At 51.1% G+C, this 23,510-nt stretch overlaps 1 protein-coding gene across 7 annotated transcripts in view; it reads right to left on the bottom strand.

Annotated features, from left to right (window-relative positions):
• Positions 1-825: 825 nt before the first annotated feature.
• Positions 826-23,510, bottom strand: part of OSBP2 (oxysterol binding protein 2) — a 232,742-nt gene continuing 210,057 nt past the window's right edge. For all 7 annotated transcript variants that reach the window (XM_031948921.1, XM_031948920.1, XM_031948919.1 and 4 more), the window contains 10 exons: positions 20,885-20,987; positions 19,043-19,100; positions 18,622-18,768; positions 14,337-14,582; positions 9,243-9,363; positions 5,321-5,424; positions 3,438-3,533; positions 2,807-2,991; positions 1,761-1,984; positions 826-1,596 (listed from right to left, as the gene is read on the bottom strand). In XM_031948921.1, the coding sequence (XP_031804781.1) occupies positions 1,457-1,596; positions 1,761-1,984; positions 2,807-2,991; positions 3,438-3,533; positions 5,321-5,424; positions 9,243-9,363; positions 14,337-14,582; positions 18,622-18,768; positions 19,043-19,100; positions 20,885-20,987 (1,424 nt within the window). In that variant the 3' untranslated portion in view covers positions 826-1,456. The remainder of the gene's footprint in view (positions 1,597-1,760; positions 1,985-2,806; positions 2,992-3,437; positions 3,534-5,320; positions 5,425-9,242; positions 9,364-14,336; positions 14,583-18,621; positions 18,769-19,042; positions 19,101-20,884; positions 20,988-23,510) is intronic.

Here is a 23,510-nt window from a genome sequence, read left to right as displayed (position 1 = left end):
CCCCTCTGGGCCTCTAGATGCTAAGCAGCCCCCCAAGAGCTATACAGGGTGAGGGGAGATGGAGGGGGTGGCAAACTCTGCCAACTTGTGTCCTCTTTACTTGAGAAGAGCCCCTCTGGAGTAGCTGGCTCAGATTCAGAAGGGAGGGGGAAATATTGCACTGGAGACCCCTGCCAGGACAGTGGGAAAGGGCTTTCTGTCTGTGTATTCATGGCTCAGCTTTCTGCTGCTGGGACTTCTGAGGGGCATTTCTTTCTTGGGATGAAGAACCAGACTCCAACTTTCCAGTGGAGCCTACTGGGAGGCTCCTGGGGGATCCTGGCCAAGTTCAATGCCGCTGCCATTGGGGCCCAAAGACGCTGGCTCCCAGCTCTGATGTTCTGGAATACACTGCATTGCACTCTGGGGGCTGCTTAAGTCCCCAGAGCTCAGAGGCCCCCCCCCCCACCTCACCCGCTGCTCAGCCTGGTCAGCTCTGGGGACAAGGGGCCGCTCCTGACAATCCGGGGAGGGGTCCAAAGGCCCGCTGGGGCTCTTGCCGGAACCCTCAGGGCTCTGGCTCAGCCTAGGCCAGGAAGGGTGGAGGAAGGGGAAGCGGCCTGTCTGCCAGAGGTTTGGGGAGCACCAAGATGAACAGCCCGGGAGCGGCCGTGGAAGGGCATCTGAGGGGTGGATGGGAGCTTCCCTCCGGAAGCACAAGCTGACTCCTCACTCTCTGAGGCAATAAACAACAAACACTAAAGACTTGCAGCATCCTGATAGCTTAGAAGTGATGTCTTTGCCTGGACACTTCTGGGGCAAGAAAGGACACTTGGAAAAACTGTCTGATAAGTGCTGTACTAAAAATATTTACTAAACATCACGGCTGGAAAGAAATGGAGATCAACAGTTTAAAAATCAAACAAACAAAGTCCAAAAAAAGGGTTTCCTAGGGAGCCCTGAGTGAGCGAGCCTCGGGTGGGGGGGCTGAGGTGCTCCCAAGGCTTCTCATCCTCAGATCCCCAGATGCCCCTGCCCCCCCCCGGAGAAGGCCTCGGGGCTAAAGGGGAGGCTAAGCACGGCCCCGGGGACCCCGGTCCTCACGGAGGCCCCGGGCCCTCCTCTCTCCCCACCTCTCTCCTGAGTGTCTCCCAAGGCTGCGCCTCAGTCAGCCCGGGAGGCCAGGACGTCCACTGCGCTAAAAGGTCGGGGGAGCTGCCTGTCCTCCCGGCTTGACTGAGTGACTAACTGCTCCCACAAAACAAGAGTCACGGTCAGCCAAAAAAAAAAAAAAAAAAAAGGAAGAAGGGGAAAAAAGGAAGGGAGATCCAATATGCGATTTTCATTAGTGCATAAAAAAATACGTTTGAATCCCTGGTCTGCTCGTGGGTTGTATTTGCGTTTCGTGTGTAGGTTGGGGTTTCTATGTCCCGGCCCGCTCCCGGCCACCGGCAGAGGGGCGGGCCCGAGCCGCGGCTCAGAAGATGTCCGGGCACATGGCCCAGTTCTGCTGCTCCTTCGCCTCCCAGTAGCCTCCCTTGTAGACATAGGCCTCCACCCCAGTGAAGGGGTCCAGCTTCTTCTCGAACCACAGGGGCTTGTATAGCTCGTCCTTCCCTGGGGGCGGAGACGGAGGCGCCTGTGGCCGGGCCCTCGGGAGCCCCGCCCCGCCCTGCGGGTGCCCCCGGCTCGGAGCTCCCGCGCCCACCCAGGGAAGGGCCCCAGCTTCCAAGCCCACCCTCTGGGGCCCACGGAGGCCCCGTGCGCCCCGGCCCGCTCACCTTCATCCAGCGGCTCTTGGCCACTGGACTCGAGGCGCTTCCGGCGGATCATCCTCTGCTTCTCCTCCAGCCGCTGTTTCTCGGCATTGGCCTCGTCCCACTGGCCGTTCTCCATGAGGCGCTGGTCCGGCCGCCACCGGCTGTCCGTGGGGGCCACGCCCTCTTCGGGCTCGTTCAGGATCAAGGCCAGCTCCGAGAAGTAATACATGTTCTCGGCGTTCTCCCTGCAACGGGGCCGGCGAGAGGACGCCGCTGGAGGGGCTGCGCCCGGACCCCCGCCGCCCTCTCCCGGGGGCTCCCGCCTCTCCCCGGCCCCGGGCCCACGGGCTCATCGGGAGGCAGGGGCCCCAAGCTCGAAGAGCGCGCTGCCTCCCCTCACGCATCTCGGCGTCCCAATCTGTGCCCCCCCCGCCCCCCAGGGGGACCCTCGCAGGGGAGGAAGCAGCGGGCCACCAGCCTCCCAGGTGTCTTCAAGTAGCTCAGTACCTCCAAGTACGCTCTGGAAAGGAGCGGGAAGCACAGGCTGACAGAGAAGGGGGGCGGGGAAGGGGCGGGGCCAGACGGGGTGGAGTGGAATGGGGCGGGGCCAGGTGATGGCAGGGCGGGGTCAGGGCAAAGTTGGGTGGGGCTGGGATAGGGGGGGAACAGGGTGGGGCCAGACCAGCACGGGTGGGATGGAGGGGGGCGGGGTCAGGCAGGGGCGGGGCCAGGTGGGGGTAAGTAGAACGGGGCGGGGCCAGATGGGGTGGGGCCGGCTGGCTGCCCCCACTCTATGGTCCAGGGCCCAAGGCCTCTGGGAGGGATGCTCCCGTGGGACTCTCTGGAGAGGAGCCTGCTGAGTGGGGGTGGGGTGGGGGGATCACTGATCCCGGTGGTCAGGGCCAAAGCCGGGAGGAAAGCCGGACCCCAAAGGGAGCGGGCCTCTATCTCGCCAGGCCCAGTTGTCCTGAGCCCCCGCTCCCGTACCCTCCCTCCCCTCCCCGCCTACCCCCCCCCCCGGAGAAGCGGGCCCCAGCAGGCCCCGGGCAGGCAGGGGGCTCACTCACGGCAGAGGGTACTTCTTCCACAAGATCTTGGCCGGCAGGGTCTGGTAGACCATCTTCTGTTTGCCCTCTGTGCTGGGGCTGCTGTGGCTGCTCTGGATGATCTTGGCGCACTCCATCTTCTCATCCCACGAGCCCGACAGGACATAATGGGCCTTCTCTTTGCTGTCTGTCACCACCCCGGTCACCTGGGGCAGGGAGGGCGCTTTGTCACCTTCCGGAACCCAGAGCGCTCCCCACCCCCTTCAGCCAAGTCCAACAGATGGGGAGACTTTACCTCCCACACCCCCTACTCCAGAGCTCCAAGTGCTCAGCTGCTTGTCTCTTGACCCGTTTTTAGTTCTATAACAGCGTCATCCTAAAGCCCCGGGGGGGGGGGGGAGTTAATTTACTAATTCTCAACTTCCTCTCCTTTTTCCCACAGGGGCTGTAGCCTCCTCCTGAGGAGCCTCCGTACCCCCTCCCGACTCTGGCATCCCCTGTTCTGAGCCCCCTCTCAACTCTCACATTTTCTCTGGGAACCCCAGAAAGGCCACAATGGCCCAGGCATTCTGGCCCCTGCCACGTATCGCTCTGTCCCCCAGTCCCTGAGCCCCAGCTCCCCGAGCCCCAGCACCCCGGCCCGCAGCCTTACCTTTCGGGTGTAGTCTTTTGAGAAGTAGCTGTAGGGTGTAAACTTCAGTAGACACTTATCCTTTGTCTTATGGTTAATTATCTCTATGTCTCCTGTCTAGGAAACCAGAGAGAGGGAAGTCAGTGCCTTGGGCCCAAGATGGAGGATCGCCTGGATGAGGCTCCAGGTACTACCGGGTGGGCTCCAAGCCCGGGGATCACCGTCCCCACAAAGTCCTCTTGCCAAAACCCACGGGCGGCTGCTTTGGCTGAGAACTCCCCGAGGAGTCAGGCAGAGTCAGTCGGGCAACCCACGTTTATCAAGAGCTTCCATGGGCCTGGCACTGACTGTGCTAAGTAGGAAGGACAGACATGGAGACAAAAGCACAGCCCCCACCCAGAGGGACTTATTTTCTAAAGAGGGAGACCCCATGGAAACAATGGTACCCACTGGGCCCCCCGGGGGCAAAAGGAAGAAAAGGGGGAGATGAGACAAAGGGGTCTGTGCACCAGACGCTCCTGTCTGATAGCGCTCGGGCACAAGTCCCCACCCACAGTGATGGTCCGGGCCAGGGGGAAGATGACATGTGAGCATTGAGGAGCCAAGAGTGGGCAAGGAGGGCTTGGAGCCCCGTCCCCGAGCATTGTCCTCTGCTTGTCCAGGCTGGACTTATGTTCCTCACGATAAGAAACACTGACAGCATCTGGGCAGCTCTGTGGGCAGGAGGGAAGAAGGGGCTCCCCCAAGAGATCAGTCCCCGCCACTGCCTCTTCCAGGACCACCTCCCAGTCTGACTGTGCATCACCTCAAGAGCGGGACTGGCTCCTCCTGGGGGCCATATGCCCAGCACAGCTAAATGCTTGGGGACGGCCAGGAAGGACTGGGAAGAGGATGAGCTTCCCTGGCCTCAGTAGCTTCAGAACTCCCTCCTCCCTCTTGGTTCCTCAGCTCCTCCCCCGCATATGCCCCTGTCCTACGGGCCTATAGGGGCTCCAAAAAGACAGGTCAGGCCTTTCCCACCTGTGTAGACTTGGCCAAGCCCTTTCTCTCTCTGGGCCTCAGGTTCCCCAACTACAAAGGCCCCTTGCCTTAGCTCCAGTGACCACCAGTGAGGCCCACAGAGAGGAAAAGGAGGGGCCACACTGGTGCTCCCAGTGCTTTTGCCGGCAGGGTTCTCCATTGCCTGGAAAGCACGGAGACATGGCTGGCCTTCTGAGCACGTGGCCTTTGGCCACTGGTCTGGCAAAACCCTGGCTCTGGGCCTGTCAGGGGAACCTATGGAGCTTCCCACTTCCTGAAGGAAGAGTGGGGGGGGGGGGGAGGTGTTCCCTGCCACCCAGAGAGATCTCAACACCTTGTCTTTCTTTGAGGGAAGGGATGGGAAGAAACAAGATACTCTGCCTCAGATGAATGCCGTGGATGGAAGCCTGGGCCATGCTCCTAGCTTTGTCACTAATCCTGGCAGGAGCCAGGGACTCAGCCTCTCCTCTAGGACTGACCATCTACTACTAGCAATCTCTAGTATTCTCTCAGTTCAAAAGTCCTTTTCCAGCTCTCACGCTTTTTCTCTCCCATGGGCGGACGTCCCACATTCTGGAGACCTTCTCATGCTCTCACACTCCCAGGATCCCAGGATTTTAGAGCCAGAGCTCAGCTGGAAGTGACCTTTGCGCCTCCCCCCCCCAAGATATCCAAGGGGCTCAAGGGCAACAGCAGTTGGAAGAAGTTTGCATGCAGGCCCTTTGACTCTAGACTTGGGGCTCTTCCCTATTTTACATTTCTAAGGGTCTTTTTGGGTCTGATGTTCTGGGCCTTCTTTCCCTGGGATTAAAAAGCAACAGCTTTGGGTTGCCCCTGGAGTGGGCCTGGGGAGAAGGGCAGGGGGTGGACAGGACTGTTCTTGCCTGATCAATCCAGAGCTTGCCCACAATGATATTGTGCACAGTAGAGGTACTTTTCCGCCAGATGTAATGATTTCCGCTAGCATGGAATTCGAGGTGAATGTCACCTGGGAGAGAGAGAAAGGCGAGAAGTCATGGCTTATCCCATGGAAAACAGGCCGGTGACAAGAGGGCATCTGCTGGCGGTCTTGGCTCCCATTCATCTTCCCTCTCCATCTACCTCATTCATATGAGAGTCACATGAACTTTTTTTTTCAGTGAAAACAGATTTTCTTTCTCTCCTACCTCACTCTCACTGGAAAAGAAACAAAATCTTTATAAAAATATGAATTTTTTTTGATGTTAGTTATTAAAGATCATGCCTAAGTGCAAAACCCAGAAAGCCTGTAGAGAGTTAAGGGGGATTGTACCATTAAGCTGCGGTCGGTTCTCTGAAAGCCCCCACAGTGGTCAATCATAACACACTTGAAGGAATTGCAAAGCAGCCTTTATTGACACAGATGGTGCTTGTGAATTGGGAATGAAATAAATGGGAGGCAGAAGGAAGAGAAGGGAGGTCAGAGAATGCACCTCCCTCTCGGTCTCCTTGTATCATCGTCATCCTCTCACATGCAGGGGTCCGTTCTGCTGGTCAGAAGTAGATCCCCAGCAGCCACTAGCAGGATGCACCCATAACAATTAGTGTCAGATAAGCTACTGTACTGAAAACGCTTTGATAAGATCCACAGTTACTACAACAATGTAAATGGAAAGCGTAGGAGAAACGCTGAAAAGGATGCCTGTGTCATTCTCTTCTTTTCAGAAGTTTAAAAGAAGATATCAAACCTATCTACAATTATGACAAAATGCCCTAAATCACTATTGATTAGAGAAAGGAAAATTGAGACAAGTCTGAACTTTTCTCACATCTATCGGAAAAAAAAAATACTGGAGGGATGAAGGAAAATAAGCACACTGATAAATTGTGGGTGCAGTAAGCTCCAAGTACTCTGGACAACAGCTTGGAACTATGTCCAAAGGGCTATTCTGCATGCCCTTCTGTACCAGCAACACCAAGCTCTGTGTCCCAAAGAAATCAAAAGAAAAAGAACAACGAACCTATCTGTACAAAAAATCTTTAGAGCAGATTTTTTATGGTGGCAAAGAATTGGAAATTGAGGGGATGTTCATCAGCTATGGGCTATGATTGTGATGATCCTATTGTGCTACAAGAAATGGTGAGCAGAATGGTTTCAGAGAAACCTGGGAAGACTTATTTGAACTGATGCTGAGTGAAATGAGAACTAGGAAATCATTGTGCACAGTAACAGCAATGTTATAATAATGATCAACAATCTGATCAGTGTAGTGATCCAGGACAATTCTGAAGGACTCATGGTAAAAAATGCTATCATCCTCCAAAAGCAGAAGTGATAAACTGTGAGTGCAAAGTGAAGCACAATGTCCGTCCTTCCTCTCTCCCTCCCTCCCTTCCTTCCTCTCTCTCTCCCTCCCTTCCTTCTTCCCTCCCTCCCTCCCTTCCTCCTTCCCTCCCTCCCTCCCTCCCTCCCTCCCTTCCTTCCTTCCTTCCTTCCTTCCTTCCTTCCTTCCTTCCTTCCTTCCTTCCTTCCTTCCTTCCTTCCTTCCTTCCTTCCTTCCTTCCTTCCTTCCTTCCTTCCTTCCCTTTCCTCTCTCCCTCTTTTCTTCCTTCCTTCCCTTCCTTTCTTCTTTCCCTCCCTTCTTTCTTCCTTCCTTTAATATGGCCATTATGGAAATGTGTTTTGCAAAATTTGACATGGCTAATTGATATGAACTAGTTGCTTTCTCAGAGGATAAGAGGGCATATGAGAGGGAGGGAGAGAATCTGGAACTCAAAATTTAAAAAAGAAAAGAATGCTAAAACATAAGTAACTAACAATTGTAAAAGAAAGAAAGGAAAAAAAAACCATTGCCATCTCCATTCCCATCTTTAGATTCTGTCTTTGGGGTCTGCAGAGCCCTTCCCTCACAAAAGCTGAGAATGTTCTTCCTTCTTCCCTCTGCCTTCTGAACTTCCTGGCTTTTCTCAAGTCCCAACTAGTCCCACCTCCTCCTGGAAGCCTTCCCTCTTGTCTATAGCTCATTGTCTCGCCCATTGGTCTGTGACCTCGAGGGCAGGGAGTCTCTTCTTCCTCTCTGTATCTTAGCTCAGCACAATGCCTGGCACAATGCCTGGCACACAGATGGCACTTAACACTTGTTGACTTCTCCTATGGGCCTTGGTTTCTTCTGGAAATGGCAGGAGCTAGAGGAGAGACTGGTCTGAGTGGTCTCCAAAGCCCCCTTCCAGCTCTGTGTCTTGATGTTAGGTGAGGACAGAGAGGAAGAAATGATACGCTGACCTGTAATGAGAGCCCAAGGGCTGCGGAGGGAACTCCAAGGCCCCAGGGGAGCACGAGGAAGGCCCAGGCTCAGGGGGACAGGCAGAATCTAAAGTTTAAAAAACATATTTGATCGTAAGGAAAAATGCCTTCCCCCAAGTCCATGGAGACTGGCTTCTCGAGAGAAAGATTTAAAACCATTCTCCAGAGAAATCTGTGACTCTGGGGAGGGAGAGAATGGTGCTCCCAGAAGGAGTGAGGCAAGGCCACGGTGCCTTGGTTTGAGGCAGTGAAACACTCCTGGGAAGTGAGCACCTTCTCAGAAAAGATCCCTTCAGGTGAATGACACGGGAAGCCCGCCCAGGACCAAGGCCCAACTTTGTCACAAGCTTCCATTTCTGGGCCTCGGGAGGTAAATAAGACAGCTTGGACTAGGTGTCTGTGAGGGCCCCCGACTCTCCCCCTTCAGAGAAGTGCTCCCCTCTCACTCTTTCCTTCCTTCCAGTCCTCCCTGATGCCTTCTCTGGCCTAGACAAGTCTGACCTCCATGCCTGTCTCTGGGTTAGGAAGGCTAGGACAACCCAAGTTCCTGCTTAAGGAGATGCTCCTTCTCTCCCAACCATCCCCTGGTCTCCAGCTCATTCTCCACAGAGCAGCCTCCCAGAGGGCTCACCTTCCCACATTACTGCCCTTCAGATTTCCACCCTTTAGCTAAACCAGCCTTGTCACAGTTCATCCAAGTCAGCGTCCCGTTTTCTATCGATGTATTTGCTCAGGCTGCCCCCCCCCCCAAATATCTTCTTTTCTCCATGTCCTAGAATTCTCCACAGTTCGGACATTTCTTTGTCCAAGAAACCTCCCCTGATTCCCACAGTGGCCACCACGGTCTCCTTTCTCAAATTATATCGCAGTTAAAACTTCTCTGTATCTGGGAGCAGAAAAGAAGTTCCTCGAGGGCAGGAGCTTTTGTTTTTTCTGTCTGCTGCACTGGCTGCCACGTAAGCAGAGAAGGGCTTATTACAGAGAAGTTCAAATAATTACCCCAAACGCAAATTCTTTCCCTCAGCTCTGTCTCTGGCACAGTCCATGATGCATTTCAGAGAGAATCCTGGGGGGATTCTGGAAGTCCATGAGGTCCCTTTGACAGGGCATGTGTTACACATTTAAAAAATAGCCCCCCCCAAAAAAGGACATTTTGCCATTTACCACCATTTTGTGAAGTTACATCTCCACTTCATGCATGTCTCCTTTTGGAGAAGTCACAATATTATTCCCCCTTCCCAGCTATCATCCAACTGACGGAATGGCACAAAACTACCCCTCCCTATTCCTTATCGTAGGGTCCCCCAATCCCCTCCCTCAGTAAAAGCTTCAATCCCTACACCTGTTTTTCCCTCCCCACAAACTGTGTATTAACTGCGTAGAAATCAATGCTTGGGGGGGGGGGGCTTGGCTACTGGGAACCTTGGATTTTATTTGTTTCTAAAGAAATTGCTTGCTAATATGAGCAAATAAATGTGTTTGCTAAATATGTCACTGGATGTAACCACTTGGTTTCTTTATTTCACTGAAATGCACGGTCTTACCTAGTGGCATAATGGAGAGATATTTGCCCCGGAACTTGCTGGAGATGGTGATTTCCTGCCACAGGGTCCAGCCATTTTTGGAGAATACATGGTGGGCAGCTGCAGGAGGGTGGTGGCTCACCTAAAACAAGAGGAAGAGGAGGAGGAGAATTCAGATGACCTCCTGAGGTCTGGCACTGGCAAAGATCGACCAAAATGAGTCAGTGTTACAGAGGCGGTGGAAATCCCAACGCAACCATGTGCTCTTGGTGGAGCTGTAAACTGGTGCTCCGTTTTGCAAAGCGATTTGGAATTACGCTGTCAAGTGTCCAAACTCTGACCCAAAGGCTCCACTGCTAGTCCCTTACCCCAAGGAGGCCCACAGAGCATCATCAAGCAATGCTGAAGTCACTGAACCATACCCTAGGTTGAAGTCAATCTCCCCCTAGCTGAGCTTCCCCCTGAAGAAGAGATCCTGAATGTCAGCAGTCTTCCCCTGTGTGGCAAAGTGTCTGGAAATGATTCTATTCAAGCTGAAATACAAGTGGGGGAATATCCTGCTCAAACCAAAGCTGACTGACATTTCTGGGTTATAGGGCAAGGGGAGGTTATCCCCCAGGAGTTTAGGGATACCTTCTTTGTCCATCTCTCTAAAGGAAGGGAAAGGGATTGTCTGTTGATAATCACGATGGTGGTGGTGGGATGTCTCCTCTTGGTCACTGCCAACAAGATTCTTGCCAGAGTCGTCCTGAATAAATTGATCTTTTACCTGGAAGACAGTCATTTACCAGAGAACCAGAATGGCTTCAGAAAGGGCCAAAAAGTGGCCAGTATGGTGTTTGCTGTCTGACAACTGCAGGAGAAATGGCAGAAACAGAACAGAGGTCTGTGTAGAAGGTTTGTTGATTTGAGCAAAGTCTTTGATACTAATTTGCTGCAAGGGCTTGTGGAGGACCATGGCCAAATTTGGTTGCCTGGAGTTCATCAATATTATACATCAGTTCCCCAATGGTACACTTGCACAGGTTCTGGATAATGGGCAACACCATGGCACTTCACCAGTCATCGATGGAGTTCTGTGTTTGCTTTCATGCTTTTTCACGGAACTTTCAGTGATACCATTGGACACTTCCAACAGAGACAGAAGTGGTACCAAGGTCAACTACCCTCACTGAGGGTAAATTATTTAACTTGAAAAGGCTGCTGGTCAAGACTAGAGTGGAGTGAGAGCTGGCGCATGACTTTTTGTTCACATGCGTAAGGAACACTTGCCTAAAAGACTATTTTACGGCAAACTCACACAAGGCAGGCACTCACGTGGAGATTGGATGAAGCAAGGCGGACGCTCTCAAGTTCTCTCTAAAGAACTCTGGAATTGATTGTAAGACATGGGAGACCCTGGCACAGGACAGCCCATCATCAGAGAAGACTCTGTTCTGTGGGTGAAGTACTGCTGCAGGAGCTCAAAAGAAACATGAGATGCACAAATGCAGAGACGTCTCCATGCTGGCCGTTCATACTGGACTTTTTGTGCCCAAGGAGTGGTAGAACCGTCATGGTTCCCACAACAGATCTGATCAGTTATAGGCCGACACACAACAGAGTGATGTCACTTTTGTCCTCTTCAAGAGCAAAGGATAACAGCCAACCCCAAGGAGGTCTACAGTTAAAATAAAGCCCCCCAATATAGCTACTTATTTACAGCAACTCTTTTTGCAGAAATAAAATAAGAAACAGCTAAATAAGAGGCATATCGATATCACAATTCTATTCTTTTCATATTGGAAAGTCATCAAAGCCTAGTATCTAAGGCTCCATTTCTGAGACTGGAGAGCGAGTGCTTGGGGATGTTCCCCAATGCCACTTGTTTCCACTGGCCTGTAAAACTCTGCCCAGAATGTATGAATGGTCCAAATGTACACCTGCAAGAAGAAACAGACAGCAAAACTATACTAGTGGGGGATCTCAACTTTGCTCTATCAGAACTAGATAAATCGAAACATAAAATAAATAAGAAAGAAGCTAATAGAATTTTAGAAAAAGTAGGTATGATAGGCCTTTGGAGAAAAGTGAATGGAGACATATTTTTTTTCCCAGTGGTAAAAGGAACCGACACAAAAACTGACCATGTATTAGGGCATAAAAGCCTCAAGATCAAATACAGAAAGGCAGAAGTAGAAAATGCATCTTTTTCAGATCATGAAGCAATAAAAATTACATGTAGTAAGGAGTCAGGGAAAACAGACCAAAAATTAATTGGAAACTAAATAATCTAATCCTAAAGAATGAGTGGGTGAAACAACAAATCATAGACACAATCAACAATTTCACCCAAGAGAATGACAATAATGAGACAACATGCCAAAATTTATGGGATGCAGCTAAAGCAGTCTTAGGGGAAGTTTTATATCTCTAGATGCTTACTTGCATAAAATAGAGAAAGAGAAGATCAATGAATTGGGCTTGTAACTAAAGAAAGCTAGAAAAAGACCAAATTAAAAATCCCCAATTAAATACCAAATTTGAAATTCTGAAAATAAAAGGGGAGATTAATAAAATAAAACTATTGAACTAATGAACAAAACTAAAAGTTGGTTTATGGAAAAACCAACAAAATTTGATTAGAAAAAGAAAATAAGAAAATCATATTGTTAGTATCAAAGTTTCTTCCTATCACAATAACACACAGAGAAACTGGCCTAGCTGGTAAATGGAAATGGCCACATCTCAGGCCACATGCGAGGAATCACTGTGCCAATTACTCAGGGTGTGGACAAAGGGCAGGAGAAGCTTATGTAGCACGTGACTTCAAGTGGCCCCTCAGAGGCCACCTCGTGCTATTTTTATATTTCCCTGAGGGTTGAAAACAAAGAGGGGAATAGTGAGCCAGAACATCAACCCCAAGTTTTCAGCTATAAAGAACACTTTCCGCCGGGCACATCCCCCGAGTGTCTGGCCCTGGGTTTCTCTTTGGAAATGCAGGAAATGATGACAAATGCCTTGAGTCCCCTTTCTAGTCTATGTCAGGGTCCCCGAGTGCTCTGAGAGGTCTGCTTCCCAGGTTCTGAAGGGGAATCTCCTCCCAGGTGATCGGCAACAGCGCTGCTCTCTCCTGCTTCTCCTTGTCAGCTTCCTTTGCTGAATCTTCATCCGGGTTGTTTCTGCTAACTGAGGGTGTCCCCCAACACTCTGTCTTGGGCCCTTTACACCACATTTCCCTGGCCAATCTCATCAACTTTGTTCACTGGCAATGCCTTGCTGTTAATTCCTAGCTCTATGGATCCAGTTGTGATTTTTCTAATGAGCCAGTCTCAAATCATTGATTGCCTTTTATTTATCTAGAAGCAGGATGCTCCAGCGACATTCTGACTCAACACACTCAAAACAGAACTCTTGACCTTAAACCTTCCTCCTCTCTCACTCTCCCCAGGACCACCAAAGGGACCACGGTTTTTCCTTCACCCAGGTGTGCCTTCTTCAGAGTCATTCTCACATCTTCACTTTCATTCATCTTCTAGATGCAGTACGGGGGCATATTTTATCATTTCACTGTTTCTAGCTTCACATCATTTCTGCTAAAGGTCTCTTCAACCTCACAACCCCCATGTCCTCTTTCCTTCTTTTTAAAATTTAAACAAGTTTTTATTTTCAGTTCCAAATCTTTCCCTCCTTCTTCTCCTTCCCCCACCCATTAAGAAGACAAGAAATATGATAGTTATTAGACTTATTTCCATATGCAATAAACTCTAATTAGTTTCCCTGCCTTGAGTCTGACCCCATTCAAATCCATGTGAAAGTGTTTTCTATAAAGTACAATTCTGACCATGTCACCTCCCTACTCAAAGTGACCTCTAGGGAGAAAGAGAAAGCATTCTGGATGGTGACAAAATATCCTGGAGGCACCTTATTTGTCAGAGCTGGAACCCACAACCACTGAGCTTTGTGCTTTGCCTGATCTCACCCTCTGGCACAGGGAATTGCTCTGACTGGCACCAGGTGTTCACCGAGAGAGCTCCCCTGTTTCCCAGGGCCCTGAGAGCCAGAGCGGGTGACATCTCCTCACAATCCTGCTTCGTGTGAGAGCCAAGTGCCCTGAACCAGGTACTGCACTCCTGTTCCCATTGTGCTAACTTCATTCTGTACCCGCTGTGAGACAACAAACCTGGAGACTTCCCACAGGATCCAGAACAGCTGCCTTGTCCACACACGAGTCTGCCGTGGAAACGAGCAATGAGGCCATGGTCCAGTCTGCTTTTCTGCCTTTACCCCTGCATGGGAAGCCTTCCTACTGAGGAGGCTTCCACTAGCGAGTGTTTTCCTCACTTTGAGATTCATTTGTGTCCCGACTCTCCTGTCTCTAGCCTGGTTTCTTCCCACCTCTCTCATGTTCTGGCTCTTCCCTTCCCTGCACATACTCTGTGACCATTGCACCATCTCAGGGCTTCTGTACTGGTGGCTGTCTCCTGGCCCCATGAGTGGAACATCCCCCTTCTCCTCCTGGTCCTCCTTGGCTAGCTTGCCATGAGCCGGTAAGCTCTGAGGGCATGGACTACTTTTAGTTTTGCAGTCTCCATCACAAGGCCTGGCACATAACAAACCCTTCACAAGAACTTCCCATCCTTCGAGATGTTGGTGGCTTCTGAGAGCCCCTGCTCTGGCACTACCCCACTATGCCCTGCCCTTGCCCCACGTTTGCACATCTGATTTCCTTCCCTTTTCTCTAGCTCCCTTGGGCAGCTGTCTGGTCTCTGATAACGTCCTTCCCATGCTCGGAGGCCTTTGTCCCGGCCCAGCATCCCTGAACTCAGCCACAATTCCTATTAACTGGTGTTTCTGCCTTGCAGGACATGGATGCAAGGAACCACCTCACAAACTGAGTGATTTAAGCTCAGAGCTAATATAAGTAGGTGGTCTTGCCTCCAACCCCTCAACATAAAGGGGGGGTGATTTAAAGTCCATCACCCCGATGCAGTCTCTGCCTTAAGGGAAGATGTTCCAAGGGAGGTTCAGGGGCCTTGTCAAGAACCAGAGACCTTGGGAGTCCCCTAATCCAACCCTCTTCTCCACAAAAGCAGGAACCGATCTTTGTGGGCTGAGACCTTGCGTGCTCCCTACCTGCTCACAGAGGGAACGGAAGCCCATTTCTTCCATCTGGTCCAGCTCATAAGTCTCTCCCAGCATGGGATTGAATGGCTTAGCTATGCGGTTGACGGTGGTGGAGTAGGAAGACACTGAGAAGGCGGCCACAAAGCACATCTGCTCCGTGGAGTTCTCGCACTTGACGGCCTTGTCCAGCAGTTCGTGGTACTCCAGGTCCTCCGTCAGTCGCTGGAGCATGGACAGGGGCTCATTAAAATTCACCTGTGGAGAGAACAGCACAAGCTCAGCTCTGGACAAGGCTTTTAGGTTTCCTTCTCCGCGAGCACACTCAGGGAAAGTTTCCTTATTTGCAAAACAGAGGCAATAACAGCACTTACTCATTGCAGGGCTATTCTGAAGCTCAAATGATTATGTCTCTATGTAGACAGAGAGATAAATGTTCGTCTACATACGCACACATACGTATCACAGTTAGTCAGCAAGCTTTTATTAAATGCTTCCTACGTGTCAGATAAAACAAAGGCAAAGGAGCTTCGTCTCAAGGGGCTCACAATCTAAAGGGGGAGGGACGATACACAAACCACTAAGTACAAACTAAATATAGGATGCATTAAAAATAATTAGTGGGAGGGCCGCTGGAGGGCACAGTGATACAGCACCGGCCCTGGAGTTCAAATCTGGCCCCAACACTCAGTGGCTGTGTAACCCTCACAAAATCACTTAACCCCAACTGACTCAAAAAAAATCAGCAGAGGAAAGGCCCTAGGATTAAGAGGAATCCTCTGGAAGGGAAGGGAAGGGAAGGGAAGGAAGCCGGGAGGCTGAGAAGCGATATACTTTGTAGCCTTTCCACTTAGACACCAACCTGAACAGGAACCTGTGCAATCGATAAGATCATAGCTTCATAGCTATGAATTTGACAACCCCTGGATCACTGATTCTTTGGGTCAGTTAGTCACACAATCCCAAATCTTGATTGTGAAAACAGCATCATTTTAAGAGATCATAAATGTCCAGGGATCTCAGATTTCACTCTCCCCTACAGGCACATCACTTACATGGCTATAAATGCTCAGATTTTCTCACCTGGCCACACTCAGCTGTCATTCCCAGCTCCTTCTCTACCGTGCAAGCCCAAACCCTCTTCTTCATGCTCACTGTGACCCCCAACCCCTCATCCCTTCAGGTCTTTCTTGGGCTTTCTCCTCTGCTCTGACTAAACCCTCCTCCCTTTGCCATTTTGACCCTTCAATCAACCAGTTCAACTATGTAATGTCTTCACTCTCCAGTCCCTTGACCCTTATATTGTTGAAACCTGCTGCACCTCAGTCTTGGCTCCCTCCCACTGCCTGCTGCCTTTGCTCCTGTATATGTGTTGACAAATGAAACTGGGAAAAAAAAGCATACGACTGTTCCGACTGGGTCCAGAACTAATTTATATTATCTAGATTCATAGGCACTCTTGCTGTTGCTAGGTAACCTGTCCTACCTCCCTTACCACTTCCCCATTTCAATCTCCACAGTAGTGCTTTCAAGCCCTCCCACCCCTCCACATATTTCCCATGGTTCCCTTGCTCTTTTTTCTCCCTGTGAGAATTTTGTCTCATTTTTCACTGAAAAAAAATCGAGCTAATTCTCCGATTCTCCTCCTCTCTCATCATTCAAATGCTTTCTGCCCTCTCCTCTGTCACCGTTGGCTCCCATGAGGAGCTGGTTCCTCTCCCTGTCAAGGCGACCCCTCTAACCCGAAGAGTTGCCGCTGTGGACCAGCCTGGTGTCTCCAGCACGCTGCCCTTCTCACTTATCTTCCCAGCTGCTTCTTTACAATCTGCCCGTCTCTCATCCTCTCTTGACCCAGGCATCTCTGCCAGCTCCCCTCCTGTCTCTCCTCCAGTTTCTGGCCAAGCTCCCAACGCTCTGTGTTCTGTCTTCAGACCTCATCATTCAACAGAAATGACCTTCTCTCTCTGAACTTACCCACAACCCTTCGATCACCCAGTCAGTGCCAGAATCTCCCCCCAGATGCTAACTTCTCCCCAGGCTCTCTCAGTTAGTCTCTTAGCTTTCTGACCGTTTCTGCTGGATCTTCATCCAAGTTACATCTGCTGTCTGCAGGTGTCCCCCAAGGATCTGTCCCAAGCTACTTCTCACCTCATTTGCTCCCAGGTTATCTCATCTTCGTATCTGGTCAGTTTTCCTCCTGCTCTCAGTATCATGTTTCCCAATGCTGCTTGGATGTTCCAGTTATCGTCTCTATGCAGACTTATGCCCTTTGTCCAGCTGCCTCTCAACCTGGCCATCCTGTAAACATCTTAAAGCCAAGGTGTCCAGAACTGAATTCATTCTCCTTATCCCTAAGCCCTTCCCCTTTTTCTAACTTTCCTATTACTGCTGAAGGAACCATCAAGAATCACCGCCAAGAATCGCAACCTGTCTTCCTTAATTCCTCTTTCACTCCTACATCCAATCTGTGGTCGCATCTTTTTTATTTATCTTTTACCTTCTCGACGCTTGTCATTTGTATCTCATTTTCTCCTCTCACAGAGTTTAGCTCATCCCCCCTTCCCGGACTATTGTCACAGCCCTGGTGGGTCTGCCTGAACAAATCTCAGCTGCCAAAGGGATTTCCACATGCCGCTGCTCTGACCACTGTGTCCACATGTTCGATAAATCACTTCCAGAATCAGATACAAAATCTGTTGTTTGGCTTTTAAAACTCTCCATAACCGGACACTTCCACCCTTCCAGTGTTACTAATCCTTGCATTCCTGACACTGGTCTCCTTGCCGTTCCTTCATCTCCTGACCCCCAGCGTTTTCACACTCAGGCTTCCTTAAGGGCCCACTTAAAATCTGCTTCAAGTGGGAATGAGGTAGCTGATCACAGGGTCAGAGAACTGTGGAAGTGCAAGGAAGCCTAGATTCTGGCTATCCCAAAGCTCCCATTTTATAGACAAGGAAGCTGAGGCGGGCTTACCCGCAGTGGTCACAGAGACAGAAGGCTAGGACTCTCCATCACCATACTCATCGCCTACATCTTTAGAGAGTTAGAACCATGCAATTCCTCAACTCTCTTTTCCTTTTGTTGTTGTTTTTTTTTTTAAAGCAAATATAATTTATTGATGCCTTTTTTTTTTTTTTTAGACAACATTCATTTCTGAAATATGTATCATTCGCCTCAACAAACCTTTCTTTTGTAGAATTAAACAAGGAATGAGGAATAAACCAACTCAGTGAAACCAAGCAGAGCATTGGTCAAGACTGCACACCCCAGGCTGGTCTTCAAGCACTGATTAAAAGTGCATGTAACGTTCAATACTCCTAGTTCGCCATCTTTAGTCAAGGGAAGGGGCTAAGCTTGATCCAAATGATGACCAAGTACGTCTTGTTTTCCCTTTCCATTTATGTTCCTATGAGCACTGTGATTATAGTTTTCCGGGTTCTACTAACTTCATTCTGTACTGACATAATGTGAACTTTTCTAGACTTTTCTGAATTCTTCCATCAGTGTTTCCCATTTCCTCCACACCCCGTAGTTTGCTTCGCCATTCTCCAACGCGGGGGCACTGGCTTTGTCTCCAGTTCCTGGTCATCATAAAAAGTAATAATGGGAACATCCGGTGAAGAATGGGACCAAGGGAAGATGAACAGTCCCTTTCTTAACACAATTCTTAAATGCTTTGTGGAATGGTTGTACCAATTCCCAGCTTAATCAGGGCCCGCCTTTCACAATGATTGTCATCTCTGCCACTTTGCTGCTTTGCCCAAACGAGTCTATTAGCTGCAGAGACAATGGGCCTGCATCCTCCCTTTTACCTAACCTTGCTCGGATGACCTTAATTTCAGCTCGGGCTCTCCTGCTTACTCTGTGGGCGAGTTCCTGGTGCCTCCTTTTTTAAACACGGGGTTTCATGGATGGGCTTGGAGATCTCATGGTCCAGCCTTGGGAGCTCCCAGGTGTTCCTAGGCAGCCTGGAGAAAGCCAGCTTGGGCCATGGCCAAGTGAGAAGCAGCAGGGCACGGCACGGCAGAAGAGCCTGCCCAGATTAGCGGCACAACCCTCACCAAACCGCTCGTCACCTCCTTTGCAAAATGGAGCTAAACCCTGCACTTCAGGCCTCTCAGGGCTGGGGAAAGGGCCCCTCACGTCCTAGACTCACAGGAGTAGCACTCATCCTTATCACCAAGTCACGGTCCTGGGGCCCAGACGGACTTTGGGCCACTTTTCTCTTGGGGTGCAAATACAAAGCTTGAAATCATGGGGGATCCCCAGCCGCCCCCACCGGGGCCCCGTCACGTACAGGCATGGGGATCTTGGACAGCTCTTTGCCGATACAGTTCTTCATTATGCTCCAGAGGTTAATGTTATAGTTAGGTTTGTCAGGGATGCGTGTCCTCCTCTTGACTTTGGGTGGGATGCCCACTTTGCGCGAGACGTTCCCAAACACCTGGCAAAAAATCAGAAGTAGCAGCTGGGGCCCAGGGCTTCAGCCTGGTGGAGTGCCAGGGAGAGAGCAAGGGCACGTGCTTGGGGGGTGGCAGGGCTCAGGCCTGGGGGGCACCAGGCATTCTGAGCCCGGGCAGGCCTGGGACTACAGGGGCCCCGCCTCCCTCCACGTCCGCCAAGCTCATCGCCCTCTGAGCAGGGCCAGCCTCAGGCCCATGGGAGAAACCCACCGCCCCAGCCTGGAGAGTCCATCCTCTGTGGCCCGGCTTACTCACATGGTCCTCAGAATTCCACTCATCCACTGGGCTCTCCTCATTCCCACCTTCAGCAGATCTGTGGAAAACACAAAGGTCAGGCGGTGTCTGTGGAGCCTAGCCTGTAGTCCCAAAGACTCAGGGTTCCCCTACACCCCAGGTTAAGCAGACAGGTTTTTGCCTTGAGTGCCTCCAGGAAAGGCCGGCCCATGGGGCAAGCTCTTGCGGGTCCACTTGGGCGCTGGTCCAGGGGCCAGGCTTGCTAGGAGGAATGTCAAGGCTCATGCTGGGGTGTGAAGGACCCCGAAGGTCCTTTCCCCTCGTACTCTCCAGTCCCAGGACTCCTGCATCGAGGAGCCCATGCTGAGGGATAGAGGAGCTGTGACCTGTTCTCATGGAGGGAGTGCCCAGGAGTGTGAAGGAGGGATGGACAAGACTGTTTGCTCTTGGTCCTCTGCAGGGTACCCGTCATTGTGTCCTCGCCGCCCACTAGGTGATGGAGGCAGGATTACTTCTATTTTGCAGGTGAGGAATTGGGTCTTCGAGAGCTGACGGGCCCCCTGCCTCTGTCCCACAAGGAACGGGACGGCGGCCCCTTGCACAAAGGGCCATTGCCAGTGAGATGGGTCCCTGGCCTAGGGCAGCCCTTTCTGACTCTGCTCCCTGCTGGACAGGGGACCTCAGGCATGTCACTGGCCTCTGCGGTTTGGGCTGACGATTTCTAAGGGGATCCCCCTCCTCCTGCCCCAAACCCTCATCTTTCTTGTTGGGACCAGTTCTCAGCGAACCCCTCTGGTGCCCCTAACTGCCACATTCAGTCGCTTTGCCAGGTCTGGTTACGGCTCCCTCCTCCTGGGTTCTGCCGTCCCTTCCTCTCCAGTGCCCATCCGGATCACCATCACTCAGGTTAAGATGCTTCTGAAATGGGATCATCTCCCTCTCACGTCCTCCCCAGGACAAATCTTTCCAGTCCCTACAACGCATCCTAGCCAACAGCGGGAAGGAATGACAACAAGGCAGTGCTGGGAGGCCAGGCTGGAAAGGAAACGGCCTGTCTCCAAGAAGGACACGTGCTGATGGTCCTGGAGTCGGAAGGACCCAAATTCTCATCTGTGACTGGCTGGTTACCCTGCACCATCCTCCTCTGTGTTTGTGGAACAAAACAGTGAGTGAAGGCCAGGGGAGAAGGAAGGGGGCTCTAACTCTCTGGAAATCTAGAGCAGCCTCAAAGCCATCCCAGAGGGAGGCAGTCCAAGGACTGTCACCCCTTTCAACAGAGGAGGGAATGGGCTCCATACACCGACCAGTGATGTGTCAGGGTCGCAACTGCCTTTGGCTCTTTGGAACCAAAGGGCAGGGAACTATGGGAATGCAGAGAAGAAGGGGCTTCTTATGAGGGACCGAGGCAGGTTTCACAGATCTGAAGGACGAGTGGTTTGGAGTCAGGACTTCCACCTCTTGGTGTTCTCCAATGCCCCCGTGCCCTTTGGATTTTGATTCTCTCCTTGCTCTAGAGCACAACTTTAGAACGGTCAAGCTATACAAGGAGCTTCCGGACCCCCAGACTATTTACAGTTTAGAACTGCCCCCCCCAACCTCAATCCCATTTTAAACATGAAGAAGAGTGAATCCCGAGGTCACCCGCCTTCGGTACTTTGGAGGGAGATGGCCAATGGCATGGCCAGGACCAGGACCCAGCTGCCCCACAAGGAGCAAGGGCACTTTTGTCCATATTTGATCTCTTCCCTAGAAGCCTTGGGAGCCTCTGGGGCACCCGATGTTTCCTGTGCAGCCTGTGCGACGCACCTTGGGCTGTCGGTAAGCGACATTCCTTGTGGGCCGGGACGACGAGTGCAGACATACCTGTTTTCTTTTGGGTCTGTGATTACTGTGATGAAAGACGAATCTTCCATGGCGTCAAAATACTCTGTATCCTCATCTTCGTCACTGATCTCCCCTGTGGCCCCTAGGAAAACGCCTCAGGTTACCCCAAGCCACCAAACCACCTACAGCCTCAGTAAGTAATAATATAGCCTTCTGCCAGGTGGACCACGGTTAAAAAGGACTCCAGCTTATCCAGGTGTCGGTAGCAGCAGATTCAGTGCCTGAGAGGCTTCTTTCTCACACAGGGATAACCTGGTTGGACCGCTCCCGGGGCATCCCCTCCATCCCCGTAATGGTGAAGGGCAAAAGCACCCAATCCGATCCCCCCCTCTTACTCCATAGCTCCTCCGCTTCCATGCCCTCTCCTCACCACCTCATGCAGTAAGAAACAAAAGCTCCGACTCGTCCTGCTCTATCTGACTTCCTTGGGATGCCTCTGGCCCCAAACTGCCCTCCCATTCCTACACCGTTAGTTGATTCTGTCCTGATTAGCAAAAGGCAGCCTAGCACTACCCTGGTCAAGGTCTCTGTCTGATCCTAAGGGGGTCTTCCCTGCTCTTGGGGTCTATCTCATCTGGGAAACGAGGGGGTTGGAACAGTTCCTGTTCTGGCAGTCTGAGGTTCAGCTCAATTATTTCTTGCTTCCTTCCTTTTTTTAAAACTCATTTTCCTGTTTTCTCTGCTGAGGCACCCAGGGCCGGAGGACCATTGGGAGGGCCCTGGGGCCAGTGGGAAGCTCACAGAATAGAATGTAGAGGGCCAGGAATGGTCCTTGGTTCCCTCCAATTTGCTGCCTCTTCTCCAGGCCCCCGCTCCACAGTGTGACCCCAGCCAGCAGTGAGTGTGTGAATCTGGGATGCTCCTCCTGACTTTCAGCAGCCGATCCCAGCATCCCTTTACCCAGAAGTAACTGGGATGCTTCTCCAAGTTTCACTTGTTCTCCCTGGACCCCCTTGGCTTGCCCTATTGGTCCATGTTACCTGTTCCCACCTGGCTTCCCCTAGCTTCTAAAACACGTTTTCCCCTGCCCTAGGCTGTTCTGTTCAGCACCCAGAGGGCCTCTCTGGGTTTAAATCCCAGACTTCATAGCAATGGGCTACAAGGTGAGTGAACCTCAGCTGTCTGGCTAATGTCTCACGAGGTGCCTAGGATTTATTGAAGCTGAAGGGGCTGGTGTCTGCTTAAATGCTGGTAGATTCTGGGGGATTGGGCCTTTCTGCAATATCTCTCCCTGTTTGGGTCCTGATAGCCCTTAAGAGACAGAAACCCACTAGCCTCTTTCTGTTCCTCTAAGTACTGATCTGGGCAGGGCCTGGAAAGCCAGAGGCCCTGAGGTGGCTACGAGAAGACTTGACTGAACCCTCACTTGCTCTCCAGCCAAGCTGTCTGCTTCGCCAGGCAAGCTTTCTAAAAGACAGCTGTTTTTTCCTTGGGATATTCGGGGTCTCTTTCATTCCTAACCCTAGAGGTCTGGTGTTCAAATCTGGACCACAGCTCGTGAGGTCAGAACCAAGAACAGTGGCCCAGGATTCTCAGTGAGCCTCATTCTACGTTACTACGTCAGGGACAGTGACTAGTCCCTAATGGATGACAATTTCTCCAAAAATCTCAGTGATTGTGTAGACAATTTTCTTAGCAACTTGGGAAATGCAGAGAAACAAGACATGTTTCTTCCCCCTTGGATTTCTCTGGGTCTGTGTGTGTTTCTCTCATTTTCTCTGTGTCTGTCTCTCTTTTCTCTGTCTGTCTATCTCTGTTTCTCTCCCCTTTCTCTATCTCTCTCATTCTCTCTGTCTCTGTGTCTGTCTTCTTTTTCTGTGTCTCTCTGTGTATCTCCTTTCTCCGTCTTTCTCTTTCTCTTGTCTGTCTCTGTCTCTACACCTTTTTGTGTCTGTCCCTTGTTTTTCTGTGTGTCTCTCTCTGTCTCTCCTTTCTCTGTCTGCCTCTCCTTTCTCTGTGTGTGTTTGTCTCTGTTTCTATCTGTGTCTCTCCTTTCTCTGTCTTTCTCCTTTGTGTCTCTCTGTCTCTCTCATCGTGTATGTGTCTGATTCTCTGTTTCTCTCCATACCACTTCTCATAGGCATCTCTAAATCAAATCCAAAACTGAACCTTCTCTCCCCCCAAACTCCCTTAGGGCTGTCCAGGATGTTGCCATCTTCCCGTTTGTCCAGGCCCACCTTGCTCCCACACTCCCCACATATCCACAACACTGCCAAGTGTGTCATTTCTACTTTCACAATACTTCTCTTATAAACACTTTCAGGCACTTTCCTAATTCAGGCCTTCAGATTCTTACCCAGACTTTCGCCCCCACATCCCCTGCCAGTCCATCCTCCAGTCAAGCTGCCAAAGTGATTTTAAGGTGGATCCCTCCCCAATGATTCTGGCTTCTCCTACTGGCTCCCTGTGGCCGTCAGGATCAAACACAGTGTCCTGGGACATTTCTAAGGCCCTTCCACACCGGGCCCATTCTCATCTCTCCAGGCTTGGCTCCCCCTTCCCCATCCTCGATGGGCCTCCTTACTGTTCCTCAGTAAGGGCTCTGCAGCTCTCGGCTGCAGGCCGTCCCCCAACACTCCCCTTCCTTCCCGCTGCCCTCTGGTTC

This window comes from Sarcophilus harrisii, chromosome 1, assembly GCF_902635505.1.
Source record: "Sarcophilus harrisii chromosome 1, mSarHar1.11, whole genome shotgun sequence".
Taxonomy (NCBI): Eukaryota; Metazoa; Chordata; class Mammalia; order Dasyuromorphia; family Dasyuridae; genus Sarcophilus; species Sarcophilus harrisii.
This window is presented reverse-complemented; position numbering and strand designations above follow the sequence as displayed.